The sequence below is a fragment of the Petromyzon marinus genome, chromosome 21 (genome assembly GCF_048934315.1).
Source record: "Petromyzon marinus isolate PM22_M1 ecotype Great Lakes invasive population chromosome 21, UKy_Petmar_22M1.pri1.0, whole genome shotgun sequence".
NCBI classification, from domain to species: Eukaryota; Metazoa; Chordata; class Hyperoartia; order Petromyzontiformes; family Petromyzontidae; genus Petromyzon; species Petromyzon marinus.
The window spans coordinates 3,852,887-3,868,259 of record NC_133687.1 but is presented as its reverse complement, the minus strand read 5'-3'; the positions used below and the strand labels follow the sequence as shown (position 1 = coordinate 3,868,259).

Genomic DNA, 15,373 nt, shown 5'->3' with positions numbered 1-15,373 from the left:
GGAGGCCGGCACGGCACACGAGAGGGGCGGGGGCGGGGGGGGGGTCAGCACCACGCCCGGCCGCCTTTGTCTCCCTGGTGGCGTTGTGTACACGGGGAGGTCTTCGTGTCTGTGTGTATAGCAGCAGCAGCAGCAGCTGGGGCTGTGTGTGGCTCTCGGTGGGGAGTGGCGGTGGAGCGGTTCGTGCGCTGGGCTACGAACCCGGCCACCCGAGTTCGAGTCCCGCTGAACCCGTCTAGGGCCTCGCCCTCCCCTCCCCCCCCCCTAGGTCGACTCAGACTCAAATGAGTACATCGCCGAAGTGCCGACGAAGACAAAGGCGGCCGGGCGTGGCGCTGGGAACACCTCCCCCCCCCCCCCCCCCCGTCGTGTGCTCTCTAACAGCAGTTGTCCGAACAGTCTGTGCAGGCTATACGATGGGGGAGGTCACCTTTGTCTTTGTGGATGAGTGTGTGAGTGTGAGATGATGGGGGTGGGTGGGGATGGTTGTCTTTAATTTGTCACCAAAGCGCCATCGCCACGCGTGTTTAGCCACCAGAGGGCGACATTGCCAAGCCATGCGCCTTCATCAGTGGTCGCTCCAGCGCTTTTAAATATTAAAAGACGACAACGTCACACGACACGGCGGGGAGGGAGTGGTTGGTGTGTGGGCCAGCAACCACGCCCGGCCGCCTTTGTATTCCCCACCTCCCCGTGTTGATGTCGGGACACCGCTCCAGGTAAAAGACGTTTTGAGGCCGAGTAGACCTAGGCGGGTCCCATGGGGGCCGGTTCCAGGGCATTCGTCTCTGGTGGTGTTGGGCTGGACTCCGTCGTGAGCGGGACTCGAACTCAGGTCTACTGTTGGGCGCCTCTCTCTTAGCCCGGGACGGCCTCGCTGAGCCGCCTCGAGACGCGTTCACAGCACGATGCGGAATTGTTTGGCCGTGAATTGTTGTGTAGTTTGTGTTGGCTGCGTGCGAGTCTGTGGGTCTCTGTGTACGTCTCTGTGCGAGTCTCTGTGTACGTCTCTGTGTGAGTCTATGTGTGAGTCTGGGTTTCTGTGTGAGTCTGGGTTTCTGTGTGAGTCTGTGCGAGTCTGTGGGTCTCTGTGTGAGTCTCTGTGTGAGTCTGGGTCTCTGTGTGAGTCAGTGTGTGTGTGTGCACGTCTCTGTGCGAGTCTCTGTGCGAGTCTGGGTTTCTGTGTGAGTCTGGGTTTCTGTGCGAGTCTGTGGGTCTCTGTGTGAGTCTCTGTGTGAGTCTGGGTCTCTGTGTGAGTCAGTGTGGGTGTGTGTACGTCTCTGTGCGAGTCTGTGGGTCTCTGTGTACGTCTCTGTGTGAGTCTCTGTGTGAGTCTGGGTTTCTGTGTGAGTCTGTGGGTCTCTGTGTGAGTCTCTGTGTGAGTCTGGGTCTCTGTGTGAGTCTCTGTGTGAGTGTGGGTCTGTGTGTTAGTCTCTGTGCGAGTCCGTGGGTCTGTGATTCTACGTATATGTGCGAATTTGGGTCTCGGTGTGAGCGGGTCTCTGTGTGAGTCACTGTGCGAGTCTCTGAGTCTCTGTGATTCTAAGTATCTTTGTGAGTTTTTTTGGCTCTGCGAGTGTGGGACTCTGTGAGACTGGCTGTCTGTGTGAGTATATGGGTCTCTGTGTCTTTGTGAACCTCCGGCTATCTGTTAGTGTTATGGGTCTATGTGCGAGTCTGTGGATCTCTGTGCGAGTCTGTGGGTCTTTGTGTGAGTATATGGCGCTCTGTGTGAGTCTATTGGGATCTCTGTAAGTATGTGGGTCTGTATGAGTCTGTGGCTCTCTGTGAGTCTGGCCCTCTGCGGGTCCCTGTGTGAGACTATGGCGCTCTGTGTGAGTCTGTGGCTCTCGATGTGAGTCTGTGGCTCTCGATGTGAGTCTATGGCTCTGTGAGTCTGTGGCTATCTGTGTGAGTCTATGGCGCTCTGTGTGAGTCTGTGGCTCTCGATGTGAGTCTGTGGCTCTCGATGTGAGTCTATGGCTCTGTGAGTCTGTGGCTATCTGTGTGAGTCTATGGCTCTGTGTGAGTCTGTGGCTCTCTGTGTGAGTCTATGGCTCTGTGTGAGTCTATTGCTCTCCGTGTGAGTCGATGGCACTCCGTGTGAGTCTGTAGCTCTCCGTGTGAGTCTGTGTCTCTGTGTGAGTCAATGGCTCTGTTTGTGAGTCGATGGCTCTCTGTGTGAGTCTGTGGCTATCTGTGTGAGTCTGTGGCTCTCTGTGTGAGTCTGTGGCTCTCTGTGTGAGTCTGTGGCTCTCTGTGTGAGTCTGTGGCTATCTGTGTGAGTTGATGGCTCTCTGTGCGAGTCTGTGGCTCTCTGTGTGAGTCTGTGGCTATCTGTGTGAGTCTGTTGGTCTCTGTGTGAGTATGTGGCTCTCTGTACGAGTCTGTGTCTCTTTGTGAGTCAACGGCTCTGTGTGAGTCGATGGCTCTCCGTGTGAGTCTGTGGCTCTCCGTGTGAGTCTGTGGCTCTCTGTGTGAGTCGATGGCTCTCTGTGTGAGTCGATGGCTCTCTGTGTGAGTCTGTTGGTCTCTGTGTGAGTCTGTGGCCCTCCGTGTGAGGCTGTGGCTCTCTGTGTGAGTCGATGGCCCTCTGTGTGAGTCTGTTGGTCTCTGTGTGAGTCTGTGGCTCTCCGTGTGAGGCTGTGGCTCTCTGTGTGAGTCAATGGCTCTCTGTGTGAGTCTGTGGCTCTCTGTGTGAGTCTGTGGCTCTCCGTGTGAGTCGGTGGTCTCTGTGTGAGTCGATGGCTCTCTGTGTGAGTCGATGGCTCTCTGTGGTACTCGATAGCTCTCTGTGTGAGTCTGTGGCTCTCTGTGTGAGTCTGTGGCTATCTGTGTGAGTCGATGGCTCTCTGTGTGAGTCTATGGTTCTCTGTGTGAGTCGATGGCTCTCTGTGTGAGTCTGTTGGTCTCTGTGTGAGTCTATGGCTCTCCGTGTAAGGCTGTGGCTCTCTGTGTGAGTCGATGGCTCTCTGTGTGAGTCTGTGGCTATCTGTGTGAGTCGATGGCTCTCCGTGTGAGTCTGTCTCTGTGTGAGTCGGTGGCTCTCTGTGTGAGTCTGTGGTCTCTTTGTGAGTCTGTGGCTCTGTGTAAGTCTATGGGTCTCTGTGTGACTCTCTGTGTGAGTCTGTGTGAATCTCTGTGTGAGACTCTGTGAGAGTCTGTGGTTCTCTGTGTGAGTCTCTCTGTGAGTATATGGGTCTCTGTGTGGGTCTGTGGGTTTCTGTGGGAGTCTGGATCTCTGTGTGAGTGTGGGTTTGTGTTAGTCTCTGTGTGAGTCTGTGGCTCTCTGTGTGAGTCTGTGGCTCTCTGTGTGAGTATGTGGCTCTCTGTGTGAGTCGATGGCTCTCTGTGTGAGTCGATGGCTCTCTGTGTGAGTCTGTGGCTCTCTGTGTGAGTCGATGGCTCTCTGTGTGAGTCGATGGCTCTCTGTGTGAGTCTGTGGCTCTCCGTGTGAGTCTGTGGCTCTCTGTGTGAGTCTGTGGCTCTCTGTGTGAGTGGCTGAGGGACCAGGAGGTGTAAAGCCGAGAGACATCGAGAGGGAGGTAGAGGGACAGCGGGTGGTGGTGGTGGGGGGGGTGTGTAACTTCAGCAGGAGCCGGGAGGATGATTGGTGGATTCCAAAGTCCACACGAAGTCTTCACTCAGACCCGGAGAGGAGAGCTGAAGAGGAAAGCAAGGTAACTCATCATCATCTTCATCATCATCATCTTCATCATCATCTTCATCATCATCATCTTCATCATCATCATCTTAATCATCATCTTCATCATCATCGTCGTCACGAAGATGGGAAATCTGTGAAAAGTAACTTTATAGCTCGCAACTCTTTGCTTTTGTCGGTAAAGTCACGTAGGTAAAAAAAGTAATTAAAATAAAACAAAGGAAAACAACTAAATTAAGTCACGACGTTTCGGGCGCAACACAAGCGTCCTTCTTCAGTTGGGGACAACGTTGTGAAGGCACAAACGCTTCAGTGTGTCTGAGACACACTGAAGCGTTTGTGCTACGTTATCCCCACCTGAAGAAGGACGCTTGTGTTGCGCCCGAAACGTCGTGGTTTATTTTAATTTATTTTCTACCCACGTGACTTTACCCAAGAAACCAAACAGCATGAATCCATGCAGTCACGAAAGCTTCAAATCTAGAGCTTTATAGCTCATCGGATTTTGAAGATGCGCATTGCGTGGACACGCGAGCCTCTCCGCCAGATGCAGACCACAATCATCATCATCATCACCAAGCAACAACATCATCGTCAGTCATTTAATTTCATCACCACCAACATCATCATCATCATTCAATTGTGTGTATGTGCACAATTGTGTGTGTGTGTGCGTATTAACTCGAAGCCCCGAGTTGGAATCCCGCTCACGGCGATTTTCTGTACCGGCCCTGGGCCTCCCGTAGATCGACTCGGCCTCAAACGAGTCCATGGTGCGGCGTGTAAAGATTTAACTAAACTTCATTTCGACCAGGAAAGGCCCATTGAGCGATAGGGCTCTTTGTTTTTTGTCAGAAGTTCACCGAAGTGGCCGATCACACGCGGACATGCATAGCAGCCAAAGAGTCTAAACGCGTGATGTCGCTTCTAAATGTGGAGGGGAATCCACGCGAACACGTGGAGAGAGACTGTATACCAGGCGAGGTAGTTAACATCTCGGCACGAGGGAGACAAAGGCGGCCGGGAGTGGTGCTGGCCACCGACCCCCTCGTGTAAGCCGTGCCGGCCTGCAAGTCGCTAACAGCACTTGCCCCAACAGTCTGTGACAGGCTACGCGGGTGACCTTTGTCTTTATATATGTGAAGTGAGGAGCGGTTGTGTAGTGGTTAGCACGCTGCGATAAGATTCCGGTCGACTCAGCCTGAAATGAGAAATCTGGTTGCGCTGTGTAAAACAACAGCAGCATGAGGGAGACAAAGACGGCCGGGCGTGGTAATGTTGGCACCAGGAACCCCCTCCGTGTATCGCAGCGGTCCTGGGCATCGCCTAGGGCGACTCAGCCTCAAATGAGTGCAGTACCTGGTGCGGCGTGTAAACATCACCAGTGGAGAGACAAAGGCGGCCGGGAGTTGATTTGACCCACCACCCCGTTGTTTGCCGTTCCGGCCTTAATAGGTGCTCGCTAACAGCACTTGCCCCAACAGTCTGTTAAGGCTATACAGGGAATTTTTGTCTTTGTCTTCTTTTGAGTGAGTGAGTGAGTTGATGGTCACAGTGGTGGTGAGTGAGTGAGTTGATGGTCACAGTGATGGTGAGTGAGTGAGTTGATGTTCACAGTGGTGGTGAGTGAGTGAGTTGATGTTCACAGTGATGGTGAGTGAGTGAGTGAGTTGATGGTCACAGTGGTGGTGAGTGAGTGAGTGAGTTGATGGTCACAGTGATGGTGAGTGAGTGAGTGAGTTGATGGTCACAGTGATGGTGAGTGAGTGAGTGAGTTGATGGTCACAGTGATAGTGAGTGAGTGAGTTGATGGTCACAGTGATGGTGAATGAGTGAGTTGATGGTCACAGTGATGGTGAGTGAGTGAGTTGATGGTTACAGTGATGGTGAGTGAGTGAGTGAGTTGATGTTCACAGTGATGGTGAGTGAGTGAGTGAGTTGATGGTCACAGTGATGGTGAGTGAGTGAGTTGATGTTCACAGTGGTGGTGAGTGAGTGAGTTGATGTTCACAGTGATGGTGAGTGAGTGAGTTGATGGTTACAGTGATGGTGAATGAGTGAGTTGATGGTCACAGTGATGGTGAGTGAGTGAGTGAGTTGATGTTCACAGTGGTGGTGAGTGAGTGAGTTGATGGTCACAGTGATGGTGAGTGAGTGAGTTGATGTTCACAGTGGTGGTGAGTGAGTGAGTTGATGTTCACAGTGGTGGTGAATGAGTTGATGGTCACAGTGATGGTGAGTGAGTGAGTTGATGGTTACAGTGATGGTGAGTGAGTGAGTGAGTTGATGTTCACAATGATGGTGAGTGGGTGAGAGAGTTGATGGTCACAGTGATGGTGAGTGAGTGAGTGAGTTGATGTTCACAGTGGTGGTGAGTGAGTGAGTTGATGGTCACAGTGATGGTGAGTGAGTGAGTTGATGTTCACAGTGGTGGTGAGTGAGTGAGTTGATGTTCACAGTGGTGGTGAATGAGTTGATGGTCACAGTGATGGTGAGTGAGTGAGTTGATGGTTACAGTGATGGTGAGTGAGTGAGTGAGTTGATGTTCACAGTGATGGTGAGTGAGTGAGTGAGTTGATGGTCACAGTGATGGTGAGTGAGTGAGTTGATGTTCACAGTGGTGGTGAGTGAGTGAGTTGATGTTCACAGTGATGGTGAGTGAGTGAGTTGATGGTTACAGTGATGGTGAATGAGTGAGTTGATGGTCACAGTGATGGTGAGTGAGTGAGTGAGTTGATGTTCACAATGATGGTGAGTGGGTGAGAGAGTTGATGGTCACAGTGATGGTGAGTGAGTGAGTGAGTTGATGTTCACAGTGGTGGTGAGTGAGTTGATGGTCACAGTGATGGTGAGTGAGTGAGTTGATGGTCACAGTGGTGGTGAGTGAGTGAGTGAGTTGATGGTTACAGTGATGGTGAGTGAGTGAGTTGATGTTCACAGTGATGGTGAGTGAGTGAGTGAGTTGATGGTCACAATGATGGTGAGTGAGTGAGTTGATGGTCACAGTGATGGTGAGTGAGTGAGTGAGTTGATGTTCACAGTGATGGTGGTGAGTGAGTTGATGGTCACAGTGATGGTGAGTGAGTGAGTGAGTTGATGTTCACAGTGATGGTGAGTGAGTGAGTGAGTTGATGTTCACAGTGATGGTGAGTGAGTGAGTTGATGGTCACAGTGATGGTGAGTGAGTGAGTTGATGGTCACAGTGGTGGTGAGTGAGTGAGTTGATGGTCACAGTGGTGGTGAGTGAGTGAGTGAGTTGATGGTCACAGTGGTGGTGAGTGAGTGAGTGAGTTGATGGTCACAGTGGTGGTGAGTGAGTGAGTTGATGGTCACAGTGATGGTGAGTGAGTGAGTGAGTTGATGGTCACAGTGATGGTGAGTGAGTGAGTGAGTTGATGTTCACAGTGATGGTGAGTGAGTGAGTTGATGGTCACAGTGATGGTGAGTGAGTGAGTGAGTTGATGTTCACAGTGGTGGTGAGTGAGTGAGTTGATGTTCACAGTGATGGTGAGTGAGTGAGTTGATGGTCACAGTGATGGTGAGTGAGTGAGTTGATGGTCACAGTGGTGGTGAGTGAGTGAGTGAGTTGATGTTCACAGTGATGGTGAGTGAGTGAGTTGATGTTCACAGTGGTGGTGAGTGAGTGAGTGAGTTGATGTTCACAGTGATGGTGAGTGATTGAGTGAGTTGATGATCACAGTGGTGGTGAGTGAGTGAGTTGATGTTCACAGTGGTGGTGAGTGAGTGAGTTGATGTTCCCAGTGATGGTGAGTGAGTGAGTTGATGTTCACAGTGATGGTGAGTGATTGAGTGAGTTGATGATCACAGTGGTGGTGAGTGAGTGAGTTGATGTTCACAGTGGTGGTGAGTGAGTGAGTGAGTTGATGGTCACAGTGGTGGTGAGTGAGTGAGTGAGTTGATGTTCACAGTGATGGTGAGTGAGTGAGTTGATGTTCACAGTAGTGGTGAGTGAGTGAGTGAGTTGATGTTCACAGTGGTGGTGAGTGAGTTGATGGTCACAGTGATGGTGAGTGAGTGAGTGAGTTGATGGTCACAGTGGTGGTGAGTGAGTGAGTGAGTTGATGGTTACAGTGATGGTGAGTGAGTGAGTTGATGTTCACAGTGATGGTGAGTGAGTGAGTGAGTTGATGGTCACAATGATGGTGAGTGAGTGAGTTGATGGTCACAGTGATGGTGAGTGAGTGAGTGAGTTGATGTTCACAGTGATGGTGGTGAGTGAGTTGATGGTCACAGTGATGGTGAGTGAGTGAGTGAGTTGATGTTCACAGTGATGGTGAGTGAGTGAGTGAGTTGATGTTCACAGTGATGGTGAGTGAGTGAGTTGATGGTCACAGTGATGGTGAGTGAGTGAGTTGATGGTCACAGTGGTGGTGAGTGAGTGAGTTGATGGTCACAGTGGTGGTGAGTGAGTGAGTGAGTTGATGGTCACAGTGGTGGTGAGTGAGTGAGTGAGTTGATGGTCACAGTGGTGGTGAGTGAGTGAGTTGATGGTCACAGTGATGGTGAGTGAGTGAGTGAGTTGATGGTCACAGTGATGGTGAGTGAGTGAGTGAGTTGATGTTCACAGTGATGGTGAGTGAGTGAGTTGATGGTCACAGTGATGGTGAGTGAGTGAGTGAGTTGATGTTCACAGTGGTGGTGAGTGAGTGAGTTGATGTTCACAGTGATGGTGAGTGAGTGAGTTGATGGTCACAGTGATGGTGAGTGAGTTGATGGTCACAGTGGTGGTGAGTGAGTGAGTGAGTTGATGTTCACAGTGATGGTGAGTGAGTGAGTTGATGTTCACAGTGGTGGTGAGTGAGTGAGTGAGTTGATGTTCACAGTGATGGTGAGTGATTGAGTGAGTTGATGATCACAGTGGTGGTGAGTGAGTGAGTTGATGTTCACAGTGGTGGTGAGTGAGTGAGTTGATGTTCCCAGTGATGGTGAGTGAGTGAGTTGATGTTCACAGTGATGGTGAGTGATTGAGTGAGTTGATGATCACAGTGGTGGTGAGTGAGTGAGTTGATGTTCACAGTGGTGGTGAGTGAGTGAGTGAGTTGATGGTCACAGTGGTGGTGAGTGAGTGAGTGAGTTGATGTTCACAGTGATGGTGAGTGAGTGAGTTGATGTTCACAGTAGTGGTGAGTGAGTGAGTGAGTTGATGTTCACAGTGGTGGTGAGTGAGTGAGTGAGTTGATGGTCACAGTGATGGTGAGTGATTGAGTTGATGTTCACAGTGGTGGTGAGTGAGTGAGTTGATGTTCACAGTGGTGGTGAGTGAGTGAGTGAGTTGATGTTCACAGTGATGGTGAGTGATTGAGTGAGTTGATGATCACAGTGGTGGTGAGTGAGTGAGTTGATGTTCACAGTGGTGGTGAGTGAGTGAGTTGATGTTCACAGTGGTGGTGAGTGGGGGGGGGGGCTCCCCCACCGTTCTTCATAGCATGTCCCCGGCGGGTCCTGACCTGCGGCCCCCACCGACAAAACACGACCACCCCCCCCCCCCCCATCATCACTATGCTGCTGTCACAACCCCCCACCCCACTGGTTTACAATGTGTGGCGGCCCTTACTCCGATGATGTCTTATCGGCGAAAGTGGCGCTATGAATTACACAAGTGTAAGAAAATGAAAGTGCCCACAAACATTACCATAGGCCAGGAAAAATTAAGGCACAACGGGACGAACGGCTCATACGATGCGGTCCGTGCGTCTACTGCTGCAGCTGATGATGCTGATGATGATACTTTTACCGTTGCTGATGCTGCTGCTGATGCTTCTACTGCTGTTGCTGATGATGCTTCTACTGATGTTGCTGATGATGCTTCTACTGCTGTTGATGATGATGCTTCTACTGATGTAGCTGATGATGCTTCTACTGCTGTTGCTGATGATGCTTCTACTGCTGTAGCTGATGATGCTTCTACTGCTGTTGCTGATGATGTTTCTACTGCTGGTGCTGATGATGCTTCTACTGCTGTTGCTGATGATGCTTCTACTTATTTTGCTGATGATGCTTCTACTGCTGTTGCTGATGATGCTTCTACTGATGTTGCTGATGATGCTTCTACTGATGTTACTGATGATGCTTCTACTGCTGTTGTTGATGATGCTTCTACTGCTGTTGCTGATGATGTTTCTACTGCTGGTGCTGATGATGTTTCTACTGATGTTGCTGATTATGCTTCTACTGATGTTGCTGATGATGCTTCTACTGCTGTTGCTGATGATGCTTCTACTGATGTTGCTGATGATGCTTCTACTGATGTTACTGATGATGCTTCTACTGATGTTGTTGATTATGTTTCTACTGATGTTGCTGATTATGCTTCTACTGATGTTGTTGATGATGTTTCTACTGATGTTGCTGATTATGCTTCTACTGATGTTGCTGATGATGCTTCTACTGATTTTGCTGATGATGCTTCTACTGCTGTTGCTGATGATGCTTCTACTGATGTTGCTGATGATGCTTCTACTGATGTTGCTGATGATGCTTCTACTGCTGTTGTGGATGATGTTTCTACTGCTGTTGCTGATGATGCTTATACTGATGTTGCTGATTAGGCTTCTACTGATGTTGCTGATGATGCTTCTACTGCTGTTGCTGATGATGCTTCTACTGATGTAGCTGATGATGCTTCTTCTGCTGGTGCTGATGATGCTTCTACTGATGTAGCTGATGATGCTTCTACTGCTGTTGCTGATGATGCTTCTACTGATGTTGCTGATGATGATTCTACTGCTGTTGCTGATGATGCTTCTACTGATGTTGTTGCTGATGATGCTTCTACTGCTGTTGCGGATGATGCTTCTACTACTGTTGCGGATGATGCTTCTACTACTGTTGCTGATGATGCTTCTACTGCTGTTGCTGATGATGCTTCTACTGCTGTAGCTGATGATGTTTCTACTGCTGTTGCTGATGATGCTTCTACTGCTGTAGCTGATGATGCTTCTACTGCTGTTGCTGATGATGCTTCTACTGATGTTGCTGATGATGCTTCTACTGATGTTGTTGATGATGCTTCTACTGCTGGTGCTGATGATGCTTCTACTGCTGTTGTTGATGATGCTTCTACTGCTGTTGCTGATGATGCTTCTACTGCTGTAGCTGATGATGCTTCTACTGCTGTTGCTAATCATGCTTCTACTGCTGTTGTTGATGATGCTTCTACTGCTGTTGCTGATGATGCTTCTACTGCTGTAGCTGATGATGCTTTTACTGATGTTGCTGATGATGCTTCTACTGCTGTTGCTGATGATGCTTCTACTGCTGTAGCTGATGATGCTTCTACTGATGTTGCTGATGATGATTCTACTGCTGTTGCTGATTTTGCTTCTACTGATGTTGCTGATGATGCTTCTACTGCTGTTGCTGATGATGCTTCTACTGATGTTGCTGATGATGCTTTTACTGATGTTGCTGATGATGCTTCTACTGCTGTTGCTGATGACGCTTCTACTGCTGTTGCTGATGATGATTCTACTGCTGATGCTGATGATTCTTCCACTGCTGTTGCTGATGATGCTTCTACTGCTTCTACTGCTGTAGCTGATGATGCTTCAACTGCTGTTGCTGATGATGCTTCTACTGCTGTTGCTGATGATGATTCTACTGCTGTTGATGATGATGTTTCTACTGATGTTGCTGATGATGCTTCTACTGATGTTGCTGATGATGATTCTACTGCTGTTGCTGATGATGCTTCTACTGCTGTTGCTGATGATGCTTCTACTGCTGTTGCTGATGCTTCTACTGCTGTTGCTGATGATGCTTCTGCTGCTGTAGCTGATGATGCTTCTGCTGCTGTAGCTGATGATGCTTTTACTGATGTTGCTGATGATGCTTCTACTGCTGTTGCTGATGATGCTTTTACTGATGTTGCTGATGATGCTTCTACTGCTGTTGCTGATGATGCTTCTACTGATGTTGCTGATGATGCTTTTACTGATGTTGCTGATGATGCTTCTACTGCTGTTGCTGATGATGCTTCTACTGATGTTGCTGATGATGATTCTACTGCTGTTGCTGATGATGCTTTTACTGATGTTGCTAATGATGCTTCTACTGCTGTTGCTGATGATGTTTCCACTGCTGTTGCTGATGATGCTTTTACTGATGTTGCTGATGATGCTTCTACTGATATTGCTGATGATGCTTTTACTGATGTTGCTGATGATGCTTCTACTGCTGTTGCTGATGATGCTTCTACTACTCTTGCTGATGATGCTTCTACTGCTCTTGCTGATGATGCTTCCACTGCTCTTGCTGATGATGCTTCTACTGCTCTTGCTGATGATGCTTCTACTGCTGTTGCTTCTACTGCTGTTGCTGATGATGCTTCTACTGCTGTTGCTGATGATGATTCTACTGCTGTTACTGATGATGCTTCTACTGATGTTGCTGATGATGCTTCTACTGCTGTTGCTAATCATGCTTCTACTGATGTTGCTGATGATGCTTCTACTGCTGTAGCTGATGATGCTTCTACTGCTGTTGCTGATGATGCTTCTACTGCTGTAGCTGATGATGCTTCTACTGATGTTGCTGATGATGCTTCTACTGATGTTGCAAATGATGCTTCTACTGCTGATGCTTCTACTACTGCTGCAAACGATGCTTGTGCTGCTGCTGTTTCCCAGGAAGAGCCACGACCCCCCAGATGGAGATGGACGGTAAACCCCAACCACGGCAGCGGCGCCGCTGGCCCTCGAAGAGCCTTCTCATCTTGGGTGCCGCGCTCATCCTGGGCCTGTCCCTGGCCCTGGGCCTGGGCCTTGGCTTGGGCCTCAAGGGCTCGGAGTGCGACGAGAAGGGGGAGAGCACCAAACCTCCTCCGCCTAGCGGCAGCACCAGTAAGTTAGCAGCAGCAGCATCATCATCAGTGTCATCATTAGCAGCAGAAGTAGCAGCATCATCATTAGCAGCATCATCGTTATCATCATTAGCAGCAGAAGTAGCAGCATCATCATTAGCAGCATCATCGTTATCAGCAGAAGTTGCAGCAACATTATTAGCAGCATCATCATTATCATTATTAGCAGCAGAAGTAGCAGCATCATCATTAGCATCATTGTCATCATTAGCAGCAGAAGTAGCAGCATCATCACTAGCAGCATCATCATCATTAGCAGCAGAAGTAGCTACATTATCATCATCATTATCAGCAGAAGTAGCAGCATCATCATTAGCAGCATCATCATTTTTCGATTTAAAGCTTTCGTGACTGCAAGGATTCATCTTCTTTGGTTCTTTCGGTAAAGTCACGTAGAATGAGAATAAAATAATAAATTGATAAAAAAATAACACAATGTTCTCACGACGTTTCGGCCACAACACAAGCGGCCTTCATCAGGTGAAGGGACGAGACTGTCTGGAGGACAGCGCTGGAGTGAAAAAAGCCACGCTCAGATCGCGACCTTTAAACTGTGTGAGAAGAAACAAAGCGCCTTGACAAAGGAATTAGCATAGAATTTAGCATTGAAAAGGCTGAGTGATTAGCTTGTGACTGGTCACAGAAATGGCTATGTTAAATTTAAAGCATACACATCCGCAGAGGCACCCCTTGACAAAGGAATTAGCATAGAATTTAGCGTTGAAATAGCTAAGTTAAAGCATACACATCCGCAGAGGCACCCCTTGACAAAAGAATTAGCATAGAATTTAGCATTGAAATAGCTGAGTGATTATCTTGTGACTGGTCACAGAAATGGCTATGTTAAAGTCAGAGCATATACATTCACAAAGGCACCTAGTACAAATCAAACAGGAGAATTTAGCATTGAAATAACTAGGCGAATTTAGGATTGAAATAACTGAGTGATTAGCTTGTGACTGGTCACAGAAATGGCTATGTTGAAGTCAAGGCCCACACATCTGAGCTATTCACAGTAACTGGGTATACACTACAATATATAATGAATACTATATAGTGAACCAATAAAAAAAACTAAAAGATAAATTACCTCAATGTTATCAATAAACTCTATATATTCTCCAATCAGCTAAGCTACCAACAATAAGTCATTATATATCACAATGCTATATGGCGAAAAAATGGGTGTATTCTTACCCTCAACTTTAGCAACACGGATAGCTACGGGCCCCATTCAGACAGACGAGTTCATCCATGGTCGGAACAGAGGAGGGGGAGAGAGACAGCTGCGAGGCGCTGTTATACTCCATGTTGTAAACCATACCATTAACCGTGGTGTGAGAGGTATTAAGAGTCAATGCCAGCGAACGAGCTGCGGTCTGAAGGTCATCGTAAAATACAATTGATTAAGAACGGAAATGGTTTAAACCATCTTTCCAATGGTTATTAAGCGAGAATCCATCTTCTCGGTTGAAATTGTCTCTGTGCTTGTATATGTGAATGGCCTCATGAACGAATCTCTCATGGTAGCCGGTTGGTTTGCAAAGAACCTCCGTCTTGGAGAAGTCAATGTCATGTGAGCCCACTGAATTATAACAGTGATCTGCCACGGCAGAGGAGTTCGTTCTACCGTGTTTCAAGTCTGCTTCATGTTCGCGGATGCGGTCCGAGATATGTCGTTTGGTTTCTCCAATGTAGCTACTACCACAGAGGCACTTTAGTTTGTAAACGCCGGGGTACTGTATGTCTGAACAGCATCTTTTACAGATGGAACTAGATCACGGATTTTATGTACTGTGTTGAATCAGACCTGGATCTTGTGTTTATTCAGGATTTTGGAGATCTTTTTAGTGACCCCTGCAATGTAAGGTAAGGTGATGGTTTTGAGTGGCTCCACAAGAGCATCCTTCTTCATGACTGGAGTGATGGCTTTGCGGATTGTGTAGTCCGAGTAACCATTATCCCTGATAGCCTGGTGTACGTGCTTGAGTTCACTGGTAAAGTGGCATTGCCCTTGTCGGCTGAGAGGACGACAATATCACCTCTTTTTTATTGAGATAATTCAAAACGTTCGTCTTTGTTGATGTTGCTGGGTGGCAACTTAGCGTTTTTGAGAGTTGCAGCGATTTCAGATCTTGTTACATCTGCAGAGATGTGACTCAAGCTCTTGAGCGCAACGTCGACATGGGCAATGATATCTTTAACCGGTAAGTGTCTCGGTGTGACAGCAAAGTTTAGACCTTTAGCTAAAACTGATTTCAGACCATCAGAAATGGAACTGTTACTGCGATTAATTACGACTTTGTTGACGTCTATCTTTTCGGTGTGTCGATCTGATTTTTTGTTGGAGAGGTGATTGAATTTGGAAATCAAATTGTCCCTACATTTGGTCGACATAGTGGCAGCCGAAGAGGTATTCAAATTGTCTACATGTTCCCAATCCGATGTAGACATTGTTGCTGTCAATGTTAAGTGTGATTTGTAGAGTGTCTTGTCTAACTGATCGAGTTCGGCGCGTGTAAGTCTGATTTTTTCCGAGATAAGAGCGAAGCTAGATCTAGCTAGAATTCGTTTTGCATTGAGAGAAGTTGCAGCAGCAGAGGTTAGTGTAAATGCGGTTGGTATTACCTTAGAGTCGCGGCATCTGTTCAGAAAGGTGAGAGACTCAATTAGTTGAGCCTTCTTATCCCGGAGTCTGTTGAATGATCTTAAGGTTGTGTGGAATCCCTCCCCGTAGAGGCGGTTAAATTTCGATTTAAAGCTTTCGTGACTGCAAGGATTCATCTTCTTTGGTTCTTTCGGTAAAGTCACGTAGGATGAGAATAAAA

At 48.1% G+C, this 15,373-nt stretch overlaps 1 protein-coding gene across 4 annotated transcripts in view; it reads left to right on the top strand.

Moving 5' to 3' along the window:
• Positions 1 to 574: 574 nt before the first annotated feature.
• Positions 575 to 15,373, top strand: part of LOC142925537 (glutamyl aminopeptidase-like) — a 43,415-nt gene continuing 28,616 nt past the window's right edge. Inside the window, exons 1-3 of one of the 4 annotated variants that reach the window (XM_076068420.1) lie at positions 575 to 719; positions 3,514 to 3,680; positions 12,313 to 12,525. In XM_076068420.1, coding sequence (XP_075924535.1) covers positions 12,333 to 12,525 — 193 coding nt within the window. In that variant the 5' untranslated portion in view covers positions 575 to 719; positions 3,514 to 3,680; positions 12,313 to 12,332. Of the gene's footprint in view, positions 720 to 756; positions 3,681 to 12,312; positions 12,526 to 15,373 lie in introns of those variants that run through there. The other 3 variants (XM_076068417.1, XM_076068419.1, XM_076068418.1) reach the window with 3 other exon arrangements.